At 41.5% G+C, this 20,694-nt stretch overlaps 1 protein-coding gene across 1 annotated transcript; it reads right to left on the bottom strand.

Annotated features, from left to right (window-relative positions):
- Positions 1 to 665: 665 nt before the first annotated feature.
- LOC127531340 (vascular cell adhesion protein 1-like) lies at positions 666 to 19,816 on the bottom strand. The gene is given in 10 exon segments (XM_051940432.1): positions 666 to 670; positions 1,070 to 1,206; positions 1,293 to 1,514; positions 12,776 to 12,827; positions 13,271 to 13,531; positions 13,628 to 13,837; positions 13,840 to 13,934; positions 14,413 to 14,482; positions 14,485 to 14,677; positions 19,730 to 19,816. Coding segments are annotated over 10 exon segments (1,332 nt in total).
- Positions 19,817 to 20,694: the final 878 nt, after the last annotated feature.

The raw sequence follows: 20,694 nt of genomic DNA, 5'->3' as shown, positions 1-20,694 counted from the left end.
TGACAGCACAACAAGAAGTGTTTCAGAGGCTAATTATTATATTTGTCTAATCTAAATACTTCGCTGGTCGAATATCAGGTAGACTATATAATAATTCTGTATGAAACTCTTGACCCCATTTGAGCAAACATTATCCCCACATTAATATTGGTGGAGAAACATTATTATAATCTTACGGTTATAATTGGTGGAGAAAACCCTTTCAAACGATTTAAACACATATATCAACATATATCCAGAAATCCTACACACGTATAAAAACAGCTGTCCAACTGTTTCTGTGAGAGGCCCTGAATTTCAATGTATTTGCAAGTCTGTTTTTTTTCCCCAGCTAGTTTGCGCAAATCCTTCAGTGTTACACATCAGTGTAAAGCTCAGAGTTTGACCAAAAAGCCTAAACTTGTTCATTTCAAACACTGTGGCAGGTGACAACAGCTTGTCTGTATGACAGCATGTGCTTAATGATGATAAAAGGATTCTGAGTCACATGGAGAAAAATGAATGTTACAAACCTCTTCAAGCTCTTCAGATAGTTGAGCTGAGTTTGTTTGCTCAGTGTGGCGTCTGAAAGCTTCCGCAGGTACTCCTGCGTATTCTCCCGTTCCCGCACAAACATGAGGGAGGGTTCAGCAGGATCCATGAAAAAGAGGAAGCGTGCCACGTTGTCAATCTGAGGAGAAACAAAACGTAAATGTTACACATTTACAGCAAATGCCTTTGCAGTCATGGCTATACTGAAACAAATGTATCATTCAACATTTTAAGGAATTGCTCACCTCCTGCTTGAAATTCTCAATGCTGAGGTCTTTGTGCAGATAAACAGCATACTCTTTTAAAAGAGGATGGTCCAGGGAATGTTTTTTGTAGAGCCCCAGATCAGTCATCCGCACCCTCTTGTGACTTTTCCACTCCGGGTTGGGATTGCTGCAATTAGAAAAATTCACTCTACAGTTAGATCACGTCAATTCTCACACACATATGCAAAGAAATGTGAACACCAGAAGTTTGTTGAGGTGAATGAGCTCTTACCACTGAAAAGTCTCCCCACTGCTCTCGCTTGGAACGTCACTCGACTCCTCAGGGGAGTCAGGCCGGCCCGTGGCAGTGGAAGGCCCGGCCTGTTCATCAGGGAGCTGGGCGGCGGTGGATGGAACTGATGGCACATTGGTCACCACGTTCTTCCTCCTTTGCAGCTCCTCAATCAGCCTTTAAAATTAAAAATAAGACAGTTAGCACTGTTGATTCATGGAAAGAAGAAATGATTGATTAAAATAATTGTTTTTGCCACATACCTCTTGAGAGGGTCTTTGGCGCCCAAAATGTCCTGGAGGAGCTGGTAGGTATAAACGCGGCCAGACCTCAGCAGCACACTAGCCTCTTCTTTGGCCTTTGTCACCACTTTATCCCTTTCCTCTCTGCTGGTCTGCTTCATGCAGGTCCGTTCCAGACGGACAGAGAGGCAGTCCTGGCTCTTGTTGCAGACCAGGCACAGGAGGTAGTGGCGGTTGGGAACACTGCAATCACAATATTAATATAGGGTTTGGAATATAAGCAAATGGAATATCCAGAGCAAATATATGTAACCAAGTTAGGACTGGTGAGGGCCTTCACACACTGAACCGACAACACCACCTAGGGACTTTGACCTATGAATGTTATGAACCCTTTGCTGCACAACGTGGGTCAAAAGTGACCCAAATCCTGTGGAAAATGGGCATCTATCAGCCGGTCACATCTATAATAATAATGAATAACCCTAACAATAATGAATAACCCTAAGTCTAGGCATTTACTGTGGCTCAACCATGTTGTAACCTTTTTACCCAGAAAAAAAGAAGAAAGAAGTTTGTTCTTACCGTTTTGGAGGCATGATGAAAATCCCAAAGGAGAATAAAAGTCTTCTCAGCAGGAAAAATCACAGAAGCTCTGGATGTCTGGATCTCACTGTAAGAACAAGTGATAGGAGACTGTGGGCTGGGCTGAGCTTTATCAGGCTGCAGCCGAGCCCAGGCCATCACATTAGCATTTCTATTGACAGAGTCTGGAATGTGGGAGCTCATCATCTAACAGGGAGACAGCTCATTTTAGTTTTTAAGCAGAGAGTGCAAAACTAATAAGATAAAGCTGTGTAACTCATATAATATATTTTTATTTATTTCTTTTATATATAATAATAATAATATCAGTCCTGAGATTTTCAGAGAGCTTAATCTAGCCATTCAAGATCTAGTCCTTCTCCGCAGAAGTTTTTTCGGTTCACTCCATAATCAAAAAGGAGTTCCTCTCCTGCTTTTATGTCTCTTAATGTAACGAAAAGCAGCACGTCCCTTTCTCCACTCTCAAACTTTCTGCTTTTCAGAGAGAGACTTTTACTTTTAAACAACAAAAACACTGGTCATATTTTCCAACACCAACATGTGTCCTGCAGTTATATATATAATATTATATCATAAATTGAATGAGATTACTTTTAACAGTAGAAAACCAGGTTTTGCAATTTTGTATTTCTCTTAGTACTGTGCCAGATGCTAATTGAGACACCTGAAAAGGCTGCAGCCAAGCCTAGGCCATCACATTAGCATTTGTATTGAACTCAGAGAGCACAGAGCTCCCCCAAGGAAAAGAGACGAAAACAGGAAACCTGAGGGTGCTTTCACACCTGTTAGTCCGTTAGAGTGGTTCGTTTGGACCCAAAAGTTGTTACAATGTTGCTAATTTCAACTGGTTCGGTTCGCATTCACACCAGTGTTTTCGCAGTTGAACCAACTACGATGAACGTTATATCTCCCCCCAGTCGTTTGGTGGCGCTGTTCACAAAAATAATGACGTAGGTGAACGCTGATTGGCGCAGCATATGAAGAGGGAAAAATCCCAGAAGAAAACAACAGGCTGGTTTATTCATAAACAATGAACTATGTTCTCCTGTTCGTTCTTGTTGCCATATATTCGTATCATTGCTTTATGCAGCAAGCACAAATACTGCTGTTGTTAGAGCATGAAGCTCGCATTCGGTACAAGAACATTACACAGTCGTTTTTGGCACGGAGAAGATGCATTGCAAGACGTTATCGTTATCCCAAAATTCCCTGTGCAGGTTGCTACGGAAGCTCCCGTACACCAAAAAGTCTGCTGCGCCATCAAGCCGGTCCGAATGGAGACAGGTTTGTGTTCTCACCAGGAGCGAACCGAACTGGAGTTCACATAGAACCGGACCGAGACCACCTCTCGAAGGTGGTCTCGGTCCGGTTCTTTAGTCCGCACCAAAAACATCTGGTCTGCTTTCACACCAGCCGAAATGAACCGTACTTGCTGGTGTTGCGGACTCCAGTCCGCTTTAAGCGGACCAAAAGGCGTATGTGTGAAAGCACCCTGAGTCTCTGACACAGTTTGCAAAACTAATAAGATAAAACTGTGTAACTTATATATTATATTTTTATTCATTTCTTATATATATAATAATATTCTATCATAATGTGAATGAGATGACTGATTCTCTGAATTGAGGAATTTTCACCACACATGCAGAGAATTCCCCACATAAGAAAAATGGATCAGTTCACTGGAAGTACACTTTCATTTGTAACCCTCTCTTACATTATCAGATTTTACTCAATCAAGTCCTGAGAATCTGCTTTTCAGAGAGAGACTTTTACTTTTAAACCAGTTTAAAGTCAAGAAAGTCGCTTGTATTATTTTATATGTGTAAAGAATTGGTTTAAACAGCAATACAAGCAAATGGAATATCCAGTCCAAACATGTAAAAATAAATTCAGAGAATTAAAGATTAGCAGGGAGTTAGCAGCACATTTTTCCAACACCACTCTTTGCCAGGTCTCCCTTGTAAAGGATAAATTGTGACTGAAACAAGCAGAAAGTGGAAAAATAAGCAGCAAAGTTAGCTGCCTCAGCCAAGCCTAGCCCCTCCCCCTCAGCTCCACTTGGTGAGGGGCAACCCGATCTCACGAGGATTCGTGAAACTGTCACGTAAGTTTTAGTTTCGGTTTCGTGTGCACCAACACGATTTCGTCATGTTTTTCGTGGCGCTCACCACGAAATGCGCACCAATGTATTTTAAACGGCGGACTTTTCGTGCCACTCAGAACGTATTTCAAAAGAATGTGTATATTATATTTTTAATGTAAAACCGTGGCGAATCCAACGCTATATTTTGCATGACATCGTCCCTAAACATAACCCTAACCATAACCCTAACCATAACCTAACCATAAGCCGGTGGTACACTTACCAATTTGCATAGGAACTTCAAGAATGGCCGGCGGCCGCAAACGCGATCACACAAGCAGTATATGCCGATGGACAGCTTAGATCGTCATGAATCCGCCGGTATAAACCACTTTCAGATGTGATTACCACAGCGAAAAACATTTCGTGGTGAGCGGCACGAAAAACATGACGAAATCGTGTTGGTGCGCATGAAACCGAAACTAAAACTTACATGACAGTTTCACGAATCCCCGTGAGACCGTGTTGCCCCTCACCAAGTGGAGCTGAGGGGGAGGGGTAACAATATGAGGCTGCAGCCTGTGTCTGTCTGTTTGTTTGTTAGCAAGATAACGTGAAAAGTTCGGAACAGATTTTAATGAAATTTTCAGGAAATGTTGATAATGGGACAAGGAACTGGTGATTAAATTTTGGACATGCTAGGGATTGCCAAAAATGAGAAAATGCCACTAAAAATGGGTACAGACTTGATCCCTTTTTGAAACAAACTGAAGTTCATTTTTCACAAACAGAATCACAAGTTGGTTTATTTAAACAGTTAAAATGTACAAGTAATTATAAAAATGTAAAAAAGTTACAATACAAGCAGTTACAGAAAATAAATAAATGCAAAAAAATGATAATGCAGCCATTTACAAAACATAGAAATATGTCAAAAAAAAAGAGAAGGGAAGTTACAATACAAGTATTTACAATAACTAAACAAATGCAAAAAATGATATTGAAGCTATTTACAACAAAATAGAAAAATGTAAAAAAAAAAGAGAGAGAAAATACAATTATTTACAAAAAAGGGAGAGGGGCAAGAGAAGGGAAGGAAATGGTTTTTAGTCCAGCCATTCTAGGTCTAGTCCTTCTCCACAGAAGGTTTTTCTGTTAACTCCATAATCAAAAAGGAGTTCCTCTCCTGCATTAATGTCTCTTAATGCCACAAAAAGCAGCACGTCGCTTTCTCCACTCTTAAACTGGAGGCTGAAGAGATGAGGCCTATAATGTTGGGTGTCTTTCTGGAGTGGTTGGTGAGTCTGCCAAAGGTCTGTCTGTCCGGGTGGCAGCGTCAGTGGCGTAGCACCAGATTCTGGGCCCTGTACACTCTTCATGTCCAACACGGTCTCACAGGGATTCGTGAAACTGTCACGTCAGTTTTTGTTTCGGTTTCATGCGCACCAACACGATGTGGTCATGTTTTTCATGCCGCTCACCACGAGCGAAACCCGCTGTGGTAATCACATCTGAAAGTGGTTTATACCGACGGATTCATGACGATCTAAGCTGTCCATCGGCGTTTGCGGCCGCCACTGCGGCCGCCGCTTCGGCCGCCGGACATTCTTTAAATTCCTATGCAAATTCGGCGGATTCATGACGATCTAAGCTGTCCATCGGCGTTTGCGGCCGCCGGACATCCGGCCGCTGTTGCGGCCGGATCACATCTGAAAGTGGTTTATACCGGCGGATTCATGACGATCTAAGCTGTCCATCGGCATTTGCGGCCGCCGCTGCGGCCGCTGCTGCGGCCGGATATCTGGCGGCCGCAAACGCCGATGGACAGCTTAGATCGTCATGAATCCGCCGGTATAAACCACTTTCAGATGTGATTACCACAGCGGGTTTCGCTCGTGGTGAGCGGCACGAAAAACATGACGACATCGTGTTGGTGCGCACGAAACCGAAACAAAAACTGACGTGACAGTTTCACGAATCCCCGTGAGACCGGGCTGTCATGTCAGCGGGCCCCTATCCATGCCAGTGCATGAAGCGTACAAGCAAAAAAAAAAAAAAAAAAAAGATTTATAAATAAACAAGCATAAATAAGGTTTTAAGCTACAATCAGATCAGATTATATTGAGAATGGTTCTTTAATTCACCACCTGAATTGATGCATTTGGCCTACTTGTGCTCAAATACTTATAAACATTAGGCTACATCTGGTTTGTGTATTAATGTTTTAATCCATTACATTACACTCAAATTTTGATTTAAAAACATTTATTCATGAACATGAATCAAATAAGATACTGTACAGAAAAATATTAAGCTTCAATGTGAATTAAAAAAAAATGTGACAGGCCTTTGTAAAAAGCAGAAACCAATGTCATCTTATCAACAGAGCCTGCCATAGTACAGTAGTGAGAACAGAAGGCATGGGATGCAGAACAGAGCCTTTGTGCTGTCACTGTGAATCAGCCAGTCCCTCCTAATCTTCTCACGCCCATTGGCCGACTTAACATATTGAAGATAGTTAGGAAATGCTTTACCTTCCTTGTCTTTGGGTGCCACTTTGGTCAGGTCTACACTTTCACCAGCCAGTCTGCAAACTATGGTCTCTCTCTGCTGAGCAGTTAGCTTCTCTGGCCATAGTCCTGGGTCCTCTGATAACAACTCATCTGCATTTCCCTCACTTGGCCCTTCCTTTTCTCTCTCTCCAGCCTCCTCGATACTCTCAAACACATCTACAAGCATGAAACATACATGACTGATGTTAGCCTCAGCCTGATTATAGTAATAACACATCCTATTTGATAATAGCACTGGCTGCTGCTTGTTTCAGTTAAAACTGCAAGGGATGCACAATAATTTTGTTTTTAAACCGATACTGATAACCAATAACTTTGTGCTTACAAAGGCCAATACCGATAACATACCTGCAGATAAGAAAGACGGGTGAGGACCTAAGATACATAATGTCATCAATACTATACACAAAACTATAAACAGTTTTGACTTTAAATAAAGATATTCTGTTAGCAAGCCTTTCAAACATTAGCTAAACGATATCAAACAAAACTGTTTGATATCTCAAAGGAACACCTATTTACATTTAGTGCATTACTTATTGATATAAACATAAAGGCCTCTAGAACTGATGCAAATATTTTGCATCAGGATTTAAATACAAAGTGGAAAAAGTGCATTCCAGTTTTAAAAAAAAAACAACTTTAAAATGATTTTTGCTTGGCTGGTTCCACACATATGAATAACTTTTCACTAAAGTAAATGAGGTTCAGTTGTTTTTTTTTTTTAGAGAGAGAGAGAGAGAGAGAGAGAGAGAGAGAGAGAGAGAGAGAGAGAGAGATCGGAGTTTCATTTTCAGCTCTGCTGTGTTAGTAGGCAATATCACACGCATTGAACCAAAAGGCTTACTTATTTAACACTTTTGGTAAACAACTCGCATTTAGGCAGCAATTCTACAAGTCAGCAGCTCTCTCTCTCTCTCCCTTGCGAACCAACATACCAACGTGGGCGGAGGGGCGCTTGAATACTTAAACGATCTCACCTTGTCTTTGCTCATCCCTATGCACTATCTCTGCCTCATCTTCAGGGCTGCCCACTGCTGCTCCAGCTGCTCCAGCTGCGCCAGCGCCACTGTTTGTTCATGAAACTGGTTAATGTTGACAGCTAACGTTAGCTGGCCCGTAATCGTCTCTACTTGTAGCAAGCAGCGTGGTTGGCAAACTAAGCCAAAGATTTAACGTTAGCATACAAACATCAGCAGCAGCTGTCTGGAGTGGACGTAACGTTAACTTTAATTGGGTGCAGTTACGTAACAAGCAAACTCTGTTCACCTTTCGGAAAGAAAGCAGTCATGAGTTGCTTCCCCACATTTTGCCTTTTTCCTTTTCTTCACATTCCTTCCTTTTCTCATACCCTGATTTCTGCTTTTTGGGCAGCATGATGACCTCACGTCATTCAGTCTGGGCTCACTGATACACTTGTCGCCGGCGCTGTCTATCGGCGGACTAAACAATTTTGCGCCTCCAAGAGGGGGCCCCAGGATGTCCAATATGTTGATGTTATCAATATATTTTAAATAAATGATGACACCAATTAATTAGAGGGCCCAATTCATTCGAAATAAAAACATCACCAAAAAATAAAAATAAAAAAATCAGGATTTTCTTGGGCCCTCTCCCTACTCGGGCCCTGGGTAGTCAGGTCCCTTTTCCCCCCCACTACGACGCCCATGGGCAGCGGCACTTTTCTGAGTGTGCATCAACGCAAAGTTTCTCCCCAGCAGCGTTCTTATAAAAGAACATGAAGCCCGGCTCCTTTTCGATGGTGTTGTGATGAATTTCCACTCCTTGGTCAGCAGTGACCACCTCCCCGAGATAATCACAAAGTACTTCCCCTGCTTTGAAGCTGCGGGTGGTCAGCACCGCTCTTCCTTTTCCCTCGACGTGACCGATCACTAGCCCCTTCCACCGCTGGGAGCTTACCAGCTTCCGAATAGCCGCAGAGGTGGGAATGTCCTGGAGGTCACCCGTGGGCTGCCATGCCTCAAGGATCTTTGACGCAGATGGGATGTTCCGCTTCCATCCCTGCTCGCCGATCCATTTGGCCACTCTGCTTTCTGTGGGGAGCCGACGGGGGAACTGCGCTGTGGGAAGAATAAAAACATCTCAAGTTAGTTCTGGCCATTCAGAAATCTGCAAAGGCTGGGACAGAATCCTTCTGTCCAGGTTAATATTCAGAATTCTGCAAAGGTTTAGATAATATACTGACCGGCAGCGTGCTGTATCCGAAGCTTCATCTGGTTTTTCAGCCAGCGCTCATAGAGTTTCCTCTGGCTGTCCTGTGACACAGCGGCCCGGTCTGCGAGGGAGGGCACCTTCCATCCACTGTGACTGGATGCTCTCTGCTGAAGTTGCTCCATTCTTCCTCAAAGTCCATCTTTGGATTCCGGGCCTTTGGATGGGCCCGGCTGGATGGACCTTCTCTGTCATCATGCCTGCCGAATTAAAAGAAAGAGGTCAGTGTCCAGACTGATATGCTAAATGAAGTCCACTGTGTGTGCACACTGTTTTTGTAACAAATGATCTGCTTACCTTCTCAACTCCTCGAGGAGCTCAAGGGACCTCATCAGGTAGCTTTTTGTTTTTTTTTTCCTGTTAAAAGTGAATAAAAAGAGATTCTTGAGGCAATATTTAACAAATACATGGGGTGTCTGAACGTTATCTATTGTTCTAAAACGAATTCCATCGTTGAAATTTATGTTTTTCAAGGAGAATATTCCTAAACTTGTATCGTATTTTGTCTATTAGTTTGAAGTAGTTAATGACTTGAGGTAACTGAACTCGTTAGGCATCTCGTTTTATATATAATAAAAATAGTTGATTGGATGTTTTCGAGTTCAAAAGCATATTGTGCATTTTGTAGTAACCAAACAAGTCATGGGATAATGCCAATTTGTCACACCAACCAACCACTTAACCCTCTGTAGGGTATCAACACGGTCTCACGGGGATTCGTGAAACTGTCACGTCAGTTTTTGTTTCGGTTTCGTGCGCACCAACACGATGTGGTCATGTTTTTCGTGCCGCTCACCACGAGCGAAACCCGCTGTGGTAATCACATCTGAAAGTGGTTTATACCGGCGGATTCATGACGATCTAAGCTGTCGCAAACGCCGATGGACAGCTTAAATCGTCATGAATCCGCCGAATTTGCAAAGGAATTTAAAGAATGTCTGGCGGCCGAAGCGGCGGCCGCAGCGGCGGCCGCAAACACCGATAGACAGCTTAGATCGTCATGAATCCGCCGGTATAAACCGGTATCAGGGGACTGGAGTTGATCCCAGCCATGAAGGCAGGAGACACCTGGACAGGCCACCAGTGTTTCTCAGGGCTACACAGAGAGACAAACTCAAATTCACACCTACAGACAATGTAGAATCACCAATTAACCTCAGCCTGTTTTTGGACTGTGGGAGGAAGAAAAATCCACACAGGAACAGACAGAACACACAAACTCCACACAGAAACAGTGCAGGCCAGGATGCCAACCAGGGATGTTGGAGCTGTGAAGTAACGGTGCTAACCACCGAGCCACTGTGAAGTCAACATGTCTGCTGTAAAAAAAGTTGATGTTACACAACATTTGAACTCCAGGCTGCCTTGTTGGACAGAAAGATGGTTTATGTTTCCGTTATATTGTGACATTTGACTTTCCTAACTCCTTCGTTGTTTGAAAATACTTTCTACATTTGTCCTGTCTTTTTATATTCTTGATTATTGTATATGTGAACAGATTTGAGCTGTTCAGTACACTGCTTTGTTGATTCTTGGTCTGTTCTATGGGGGAAAAAAGGGTTACAAAATCCATAAGTTAAATGATTTCTCATTTGTCATCTTTACATGCATATCTATTATGAATGAGAGAATTTTAAGCATAAATCACCATTTTCTGACTACAGAAAATTATTGATCTTCAATTTCTGTTTTTGTTAGGTTTTGCAAGGGAGCTCAGGTGCAGGAAATAATAAGGCAGACACAGTTAAAACAATGATTTATTTACATCAAAAAACAGAACTACAAATCCCAGCTATCGAACCCCGGAAACTAAAACTCAGTGCCTAAGGGAACTAAATTGGGGACAACCATGCTGCCTCTAGACACAGACAAAACTAAAGTAGCACAAACCCACTGCAGGTAACACCTGGGAAGGAATGCAAGATGGGAAAACCAACTAAAAACAATAACAGAACTAAAGTGCGCTCCAAAAATAGTTCAACTAAGTTAACTAGAGAAACTTCTCAAAAGGATATTACAACATGGGAAATACTAAGAAACCAAAGAGCTACAGTACTACAAGTTAACTCTGGTCAGGAATAGAAAGAGTCATAACACTATGACAACTACAAGAACAAAAGATACTAATTCCAATTCTCTGAGGCTAAACTGGGACTAAAGAAAAGCACTGGATAAAAAGTGGACAGAAGTCTGCAAAAAACAAAATCTTAAACTCAGGGCTATAATACTGTGTAGGCTGCAAACACAAAATACCTGAGCTGTGACTGCTCAGACTGAGGCACTGCTACTGGCTTATACTGGGGTAACTGGGAGCTAAAGGCTTGGGTGTCCAGGGGGCTGAAAGACGGAGGCTGCAATGACGGGGAAAGGCAAAAGGGTTTGTGTTATGTGGAGATGAACCAGCTGATGAGTCCAGAGGGGAGTGGATTTGGGCCAAAGATGAATCCGAGGAGCCAAACTGAAGAGTAGCAGGTAGAGTTCTGTCAGGAATTAAGGCTGTAGAAACTTAACAGTGTACTAACAGAGGTGAATGGAGTCTGGTTATACTGTGTGGTGAGGTGGGCTGATTGATACTGGTGCACCTGCTCCTGCTTCTGCTGATTGCCTGCAGAGAATTTCCTTCACCTGTCACCGCAGCAGCCAGCACACCTAAAAAAAAAAAGCAAATACACAGGGAAGGAGGGCCCTACGTAGAGCCTGCAGAAGCAGGCCTAACAGTTTTACTGACAGGTTTTAGATAAAACCAATAAAATTTAGTAAAATATCTCTTCATCCTTTTCTTTTGAGATGGAAACAGTAAAAGTGATGCTGATCCAGAGATTCAACAGGAACATGAAGAACTTCACTTCATCTGCTGCTCTGCAGGACTGATGAGAAAACCTCAGGGATTAAAAGCTTCTCTTCACGTTTTCATTTGTGTTACTACAAGTTGATGACTCAATAAATTACATGACTGTTTATATGAAGCACACTATTTATTTGATGTCACAATAATTCAGCTGTCATTTAAATGTACAAAGAGAAACTTGTCTATGTTAGCACACAGAGAAATACCAGAGAGAGGAAAAACATTTACACAAGAATTATTTTTGTAATTGATTTTGTAATTTGAATCCTCCTTTTACTCCACACAGAAACAATATGTTGATATTAAAATGACTTCATAAATAAATGTTGATCTTTTCTTCTTCTACACAGCACAATTATTTCAGATGTACAGGCCTGGATGATGCTGTGATCCTCTAATAAATCACATTTAACTCCATGAATAACAGCAGTAGGTAGAAATAAGTCAAAACAAATCAAATCATTCCAACGTCTTGTTTCTCTCCTTGTGGCTCATGATGCTTGAATTTCAACCACTGCGTTGACATGGTCTGCTTCTTCTGTGGAAATGAAACAGCACAGAGAGTGTTGGAGCTCAAACACTTTGAGGACAAATATTCAAGTCAACATGTGACTTTGTGCTTTACAAAACAGCTGCAACACTTTGACTCACTTGTGTTCCAGTGTGACAGACACTGACAGTGAAAACATGAAGGGAGTTAGAAAGAAGAAGAAAGTGTGTGAATCTGCACCCAAACAGCAGGAGGCAGTCAGCTGCTCTGCTGCGGTTTTACTCTCATGTTTATTCACCACATCAATGTTTCCTCTGCTGCTTGGAAATGAGACAAACAGAAGATGATTTGATTTCCTGTGGTCTGATTCAGAGAAACACGTTAGACACTCTGACATCTCACCTTCACTGTCTCTGAGGATTTGTCCTCTGATATCTTTGACTCTATCATCAAACTCAACGTTTCACACCAGCAGCTGTTTTAGGGTGGATTTTCTCTTTCAGTGGAATCACAATCAAACTCTGCTAACTTACCTTCTCTGCTTTGTTGCAGCATCTTGATGTGAAGCAGCTGAAAGAAGAAGAGAAGAGAGAAATAAATACTGACACATTTGAAGACTGACTGTCAAAGGTCCACAGCTGCAGAGTTTAGCACAAAAGTTTGTGTCACCACTCAAAGATGATGAATGTGCTGTAGAGCGTCACGATTCCCAGGATCTTCACTGTGATGTAGACAACAGCCCCAAAGTGTTGGTGATCTGGAACTAGACAGCACAGTCACCTTCTCCTTAGTGGGAATGTTTTGCTTCAGATCATTATTACATTTATTCCTGCTGTTTGCAAACTTGTTACCTTTGAACTGAGTTCCTGATGAAACTTGAATATTTTGAAGCTCAGTCTTCACCACTTTATTCTTCATGACAAATTAGAAATGTGTAAAACTGAACATCGAGAGTCAAACTAAGACAGATGAAATGTTTTCAGTTCCCTCTCAGAATGATTCAAATAAAACTCTTGAAGTTTGTCCTTCTGCACTTCTTCTCTTCAAAGTCACATTCAAGTGTATTTGAACAGAAGTCAGTGTTTTACAGTCAAATAAACACACAAATCTAAAGATGATCAGAAAGAAGAACGACTGAAACATTCAGTTCAGTTCAACATTTACCTTCAACAGTCAGAGGAATCTCAGCTGACATCTGGTTACCAATAATGTTTGTGACCTCACAGTGATAAACTCCTCCAACAGTGACATTAAACTGATAAAAGTGTCCTTCAGCTACTTTCTTGGGTCCATCTTTAGTTTTTAAGAACCAGGAGAAGCTGCTGATGGGAGGATTGACTCTGCTGGAGCAGGTCAGGTTCACCCAGCTACCTGCTGACACCAAACCTGATGGACTGATGGATGCTGAGGTTTCTTTGGGGGCATCTGAGGAAAATGGGACACAAATGTACAACATGAAAGATGAATCAGAGCCTTGAAAACAGAAGAAATAAATCATGATGAGCAGACAGGATCACTTACATGTAACACTGAGAGTCTGTTGTGTCTCTTTGGTCTTTCCAGGTTTTCCTTCATCCACAGGATATGTGGCAGAGCAGCTGATGTTGAATCCATCATGTGAGTCTGACAGAGTGATGCTCTGCTGGATTTTACTTGTAAAGGTTCCATCTGTGTTTTCCTCTATTTGGCTGTGAGAGTTTTGTTGGAGGTTCCAGGTAAGTTGAGGAGGGAGTGTGGACAGGGAGTGAAAGCTGAGCAGCTGATAGTGACAGACTTCTTCTCCTTCACTTCACCTGAGATGTTGATTGTGGGACTCCATGGAGAATCTGTGGTTTCACATCAAACACACATTTTACACTGAAAATACAGTCAATCTACTGAACACACATGGATGCAATCACTCAACTACAATAAACTTGATGTAGACTTTGTCCTTCACTGATGATGATAAATGTGAAGGAGTGAAAAGTGTCCACAGTGAATTCAGCTGCTGACATGTTTCCAGTGTTACAGTTGCAGCAGTGCAGACAGCAGGAGACACAACAGAAAGATACTTTGATGGATTCTGTCAGTTTCTCAGCATGATTCAACTGGAACAACTTTTCAATCCAACACTTTGTGTACACACATGCTTTCTTCAACTCTGAACTCTGACTGATTCTGTTCATCTTCCTGCTCTTCATGTTGGATTCACACTGAAGGTTACATTCATGGACTTCACTGGTTCACTACAAAACTACAACTCATTTCACTGTTTATTCTCCACTATAATATTACAGACTCATAAAAACTAAACTCTCTTCCCTCTGACTGTTATCTGAAGAGGATCATCACAAGCTGTTGCCTTGAAAGGTCCGTTCTCAATTCTGAAGAACTATTTGTTTTATTTTTGTCCAAATCAGACAACAGAGTGGTGCAGTTTTGTTCTCTCAGGTTTCCAGACATTTTCATGTTGTAGCTGTTACCTGACCCAATACTGTTGAAAATAACATTCTGTTGTTCACTTTTAATCCAAATTCCATAGCTACATATTTGACTGTATGCAATCTCTAAATGACAGATGCTTTTATTCTGACGCACCAAACTATCAGGTAAAGAAAATGTAGCAGGAACACATTAAACGCACTACGCTCCACACTCATGGTCCTGACAAAGTAACACTTAACTAGACTGACTTAACCACCAAAGAACAATAAAACATAACCACTAATAACACCATAACACTAACATAAACCACAATAACAACATCCATTCTCTATACACCGCTTTATCCTACAATAACAACATGTAAACCCTAAACACCCCCAACTCCCATGGTGCATTGCAGCACAAAAACTCAGTCTGTGATCGCTACAATACATTTAATGATTTGCCTGTTCACAAATTGTTTATTGTTCATCTCATTTCATTATTGGCAAAATTTCATATTCATGCTAGCAAATTTGTCCGTCAGAAATCCAATTTTGTGGTCTTTAAAACCTTTTCAAAATCCTTAAATTTTGCACAAACGTTAAAGCTGTGAGACTAAAGCCTTATGTAATGAATTTAAACGATAATTTTGTCTTCTTTTTAATTAAACTTAGTTTCCCTTGTTTTTCTTGTTTATTCTTTAAATTCTAATTGATTTACTTTCTTCCTGCCTTGCCTCTAGTGTGCTGTTTCACCTGTTGTTTGTTTCTGTCCTTCATTGCTATGGAACCGTTTTGTATACAGCATTGTTTAAATAAAGTTTTAAAAAAAACGTCTATGACCGTTAGCTTGCTCAAAGCGCTGCCAGCATTTAGTGATGTGTAGAAGTTTTCAGAGAGGGTTGTTTTGTCGTGTCTCAGATTAATATTTGATGACTTTAAGATGATTTTAGTCCAGAATCTGACAGAGTTGATCAACGAGCGACCAGCTGCTGCTGCTGAAGAAATATTGACAGAGTTTGAAAGAATCATGGTCCAGTACCAGGAGATCGATCATCAGCGCAGACTGCTGGATAACATCTGGAAACCAGAGATACAGTTAAACACAGCAGGTTTGTACAACTGTGATGGTCTGAATGAGCTGATAGAAGTAAAGTGAGGAGCTGCGGTTTGTGTGGATGAAAAGCAGGATAACTTTCACATTTCTCAACTGGCTCCACGCTGGTGTTTAACTTTCAGGGTTTGTAATAATCACAAAGAAATCAGGAAAACATCAACTCACTTACTTTGGTGTCTGAATAGAAATAATTGTGATCATGAAGTGTGAAAGCCTCATTTTCCTTCTTCCATGTGAATGAAATGTGAAAGCTGCCTTTTCTATCTATGTCTCCATCATTTTAGCTTTTCTCGTGCTCCACGTCAAACCCAACTCATTCACTCTGACACACTGACAAATAGATTACTACGTACTAACTGATCAATTATTGGTAGTAATTGAGCAGTAAGTGTGTCATAAACATCAGTATATTTCCACAGTGTAACAGACCTTTTGTACATTTCATCAACATTACAATAAAATCTTATATATGGATGAGAGAAAAATATTCCCAAAGGAAAACAGGCTGACACCATGCTGGGAAAAGGTGACTTTAACAGTTCCTCATGACAAAAATAACCTGTGTTCAGCCACCAAGTTTTTGGGGTCATGTTATTTCAATTATTACTCATAAGTGATCATTTGTGAGTAAAACAGAACAAAATAGAAATGAAACAGAGACACTGGCAGTCAGTCTGCTTTCTGTGATTTTACCACAGTGAAATGATAAAGTGAAACATGTTTACATGACATGTGGAGACTATCATACAGTATAAATAGGATGAATATAAGTGTGGTATAGTACAAGATGAGCTGTGGTAGTATTTAAACAGCTTCCAGTAGAGTAGAGCAGTTGCAAAGGTCAATAAACACCGAGACAGGCAAGAGTCTACCCTAAACAATATCAAGTGGGAGGCGGTGGACACCCAGGGTGGATCACCGGTTCATCACAGAACAAGTCTGAGACAGATCCATACTTCAACCTTCAGGAAGGACAACAACAATATTATCAGCAAAAAGTGACGTTGACTTGCTATTAAACCCTTGTAAACCGAGGACGCACAGACTTTTTGGAGATGTTTTGTAGCCAAGTGAAATCCTCAATGATGGATAATTTAATTGATATGATTAAAGTCTGAGCTTTGATTACTAGCTAGCATTATCACTAGTTATTGTCATACTGTGGTAGCCAGTTATTAAGCACTCAACACAATGTTATGATATAAGAAAACAACCAAAAACAATTGTTGAGTAACTAGTACCATATCCATTTCCAGAAAAATAAGCCAACATTTTATCTTTTTTTTTAAAAAATCTCTCAGATTACACCATTTATCTGAAACTGTAGAAACAGAAAGAATCAGCAGATTTTCAATGTTTCGTGGGTTCTACAACTAGTCAGCTGACATATGGTTTGTTGAAATAACTATTCTACATGTGTCATTCAAAAATTCACCAAAAATACATTGTTTGTAGCAGATCTATAATAACACCACAATTAAGCTCCTAAGTGCAACAGACAGACTGACTTAGCTCAGACCAACAGTCAACTGACAAAAATGTCCAGAAAAAGGTTCCAGGTGGCATGCAGACTGTTTATACAGAGAAGACAAGAGAGAGTGACAGCAAAATGAAAGACATCAGGTGAATACCATCAGTGCAGCATGGCTCACAAACAGTGAATCGGAGCAATTTTAATGTACATTTATGTCAGAACTGTGCCATACTGCACAGAAGACATGCAAGTTCTCTTTACTTGTAGTCATTGTGTTGTTTCCATAGAGGTGCAGGATTTTATGTTGCACTGAAAAATAAGCCCACAGTGAGAAAAAACATGACAGGAGTAGAAACTGTCCAGACAGGGCTTGGGCTTCAGAGGGTTAACCAGATTTGCTCAGATGTGCGTCACGTATGATCACCTTCAGCAAGCTTTTTCTTTTGTCTGTTAGGATTCGTGAGGTGAGCTCAGGTGCAGGAAATGAGCAGACACAGCTGACTCAATTCAAAAGGATTTAATACAAAAAGCTGAGGCGACAAAACGCAGTCAAAAAAAACTACAAACGGGAACTAAGGCAGAGAGCAATGCTGCTACTAGTGGTGGGCAGAATAAACTAAGGCTATAACTCAAAGAGGGTCACACCCAGATAAGAACTGAACACCAAGTCTTTAGCATTGTTAAGGAAAAATTGTAGGTAATAGGTCATTTCAAACCAACATACAGAAGGTCATCCCTTGACTCCAATTGGAGACACACAGAAGCACACCAATTGCTCAGACAGACAACTATTTGCTGATATAGCAACAAGGTTAGATCCTGCCTCTTTTCTCTTTCAGACAGTATAAACCCTCCAAGGACAGAGAGACTCCTCAGAGTTGATACTGACAATGCACTTATGTCAATTCTCCTGAATTCAGTAAAGCATTTTTCTCGACATCAGTCATCTGAGTGTTCCTGAGTTCGCCTCCGGTGTTTCCTCACCTGACATCGCAGAAATTCCCTAACAAGCATGACAACTTAACTCTGGCAAAAACAACTAAAGACAAAGCTAGAAGGCTTGATTAGGTTATAAGAAAAAGGAACAAAGGTACAGGCTCAAAAACTAAAGTTAAACGGTTGTATTTATATAATGCTTTTATCCAAAGCGCTTTACATGATACGTCACATTCACACACTGATGGCAGAAGCTGCCATACAAGACACTAACCACAACCCACCAGGAGCAATTAGGGGTTAGGTGTCTCGTTCAGGGGCACCTCGACATGAGCTTGACAGGCCGAGGATCGAACCTTCCAGTTACAAGACGGCCACTCTACCCACTGAGCCATGCCGCCCCACAAGTTACAAAAGCTAAACAAATGAATACTCAAACTAAGATGCTCTGGCTGGGTTTCGGCACGTGTGGGTGAATCCAGGGCAGGTTACAGCAGCAGGTCGGTGGAAGTGGATGCCTGGACGGAAACACAGCTCAGGTAGGTAATCCACAGGTGAGGACCAGGCTGACAATGGATGAGGAGAAGGAACCACAGGTGGCAGGAGCAGGTAGATCATAAACTGCAACAAAAGAGCACAATCAGAATTATTAAAGGCTAAGATTACTCCACAACAAGACAAGAATAGCTGACACTAGTGGCATCACAATCCAGCACTGAGAGGTGAGTGGCGTCAGACTTTATTGCAGGGGAGTGAGGCTGATTGGCTGCATTTCCACCTGCTCCTGATTGTGATGGAAGACACCTGCTGCTGCAATAATCTCAGGAACCCTAAAAGGGAGAAAGGGGAGGAGAAAAAGGGGAAGGTGGAACTAGCCAGAGCCAGCAGCAGCCAGCCTGACAGTGTCATTCTGCCTCCCAGATGTTCTACAGCAACACGTCCAGGAGGACAATGTTCTTCCTGAGCAGAGTCTTAGCAACCAGGAGAGGAACTCCAGTGTGGACCAGGAGGACCCAGAGCCTCCACAGATGAAAGACAAGCAGGAGGAAGTGTGCATCAGACAGGAGGGAATGCAGCTTGTGTGCAAACCCAATTGTGAAGCAGTATGTAGAGAAATATTTGGAGTTTCTGATCAACCACTGGGCCAGTTGGATGGAGAGATGGATTATGAGCACAGGCTGCTGGATGCCATCTGCAAACAACGCGTAAAGTTACACAGAATGGGTATGTAAAACTATGATTATCTTAGTAAACTAAGAAAGAAATGTGACTATTGTAAGATCTGAATTAGAGCTTTGAGTTCCATTTATTTTCAGACAGAAATTGTGCTGTTGCATCTTAACTTATTGACATTTACTTGAAATGTGTATTTGCCGACTCGCTGTTGCTTGGATACATCAGTGCGTCCGTCATTGTTATGTTTTGGTTAGTTTTTTTATTTATTCCAGAAACTGTGCTATTCTGCACAGATGTAATTTGGGAAGTCTCTCTATTTCTAGACATGGTTGTGCTGTTTCCACAGAGGTGCCAGACTTTACATTGCTGTTATGGATGATCCCACTGTGAGGAAAAATGTGACTGCCCAGACAGGGCTTGGGGTTCAGAGGATTAAATGTACTCTCTTAGATGTATTTTTCCTTTTCATCATGTTAGTAATTGTTTTCATGTGCTCCATTGTCCCTCCAGACCTCCCACAGCAACATGTCTGTAACGAGGGGAAGGGTCTCACTGATGGACAGCTCTGCAACCAGGAGGAGAACTTTAGTCAGGACCATGAGGACCCAGAACCTGCACAGATTAATGAGGAACAGGAGGAACTCTGCACCAGTCAGCAGGGAAAGCAGATTGTCCTGAAGCTGATAAGGACAGTGAAGTAGAAGCAAACAGCGAGCAGCTCATCTATGACAGTTTACCAGTAGGTGAGAGCTCACATATGGGAGGAAGTCAGCATGTAGACTCTGAGTCAACTAGAAATGCTGCGCTGAAACCAAAGAAGAGTCACAAGAAAAAGAGCAGGCACAGTCACAATTTAGACAAGTCTTCATTGTCAGGAATTCACCATGATACTGATGCAGTTAGAAAGTCTGTAAAATGTGATGTTTGTGGAAACACCTTTGAGAATAAGTTTCAACTAAAGAAACATCACCAAATGCACAAAGGTGTAAAACCACATGCTTGCAGTGTATGCAGAAAAAGTTTTAGTTTACGGTCTACGCTTAAAGTCCACATGAGAATTCACACAGGTGAGAAACCTTATTCTTGTGAAACGTGGGAAAAGTTTCAGTACAAGTAGTAATCTGACTGTCCACATGAGAACTCACACAGGTGAGAGGCCGTATTCTTGTGAAAGATGTGAAAAAAGTTTCAGTGAACGTGGTCATCTGACTCGCCATATGAGAACTCACACAGGTGAGAAGCTGTAGTCCTGGAACATTAGTGAGGACAAGCCTTGAAAAAACACGCATTCATTCACATCATTCAGAGTGAAAGTAGGTCTTTTTGTTTTAAAGCACCTTTAGACCGCTCCAACAGTGATTCTGTTAGTTTATTACATGTCAGACTGTGACAAATGGATCTTTTAATATCTGTCAACCTGTTTCTTCACACCAGTTTGTTTAGATCACATGACTTTGCTGTAACACACTGTTTTTCT

The sequence above is a fragment of the Acanthochromis polyacanthus genome, chromosome 20 (assembly GCF_021347895.1).
Source record: "Acanthochromis polyacanthus isolate Apoly-LR-REF ecotype Palm Island chromosome 20, KAUST_Apoly_ChrSc, whole genome shotgun sequence".
NCBI lineage: Eukaryota > Metazoa > Chordata > Actinopteri > Pomacentridae > Acanthochromis > Acanthochromis polyacanthus.
The sequence above is the reverse complement of the archived record's forward strand: the minus strand, read 5'-3'. Positions and strand labels throughout refer to the sequence as shown.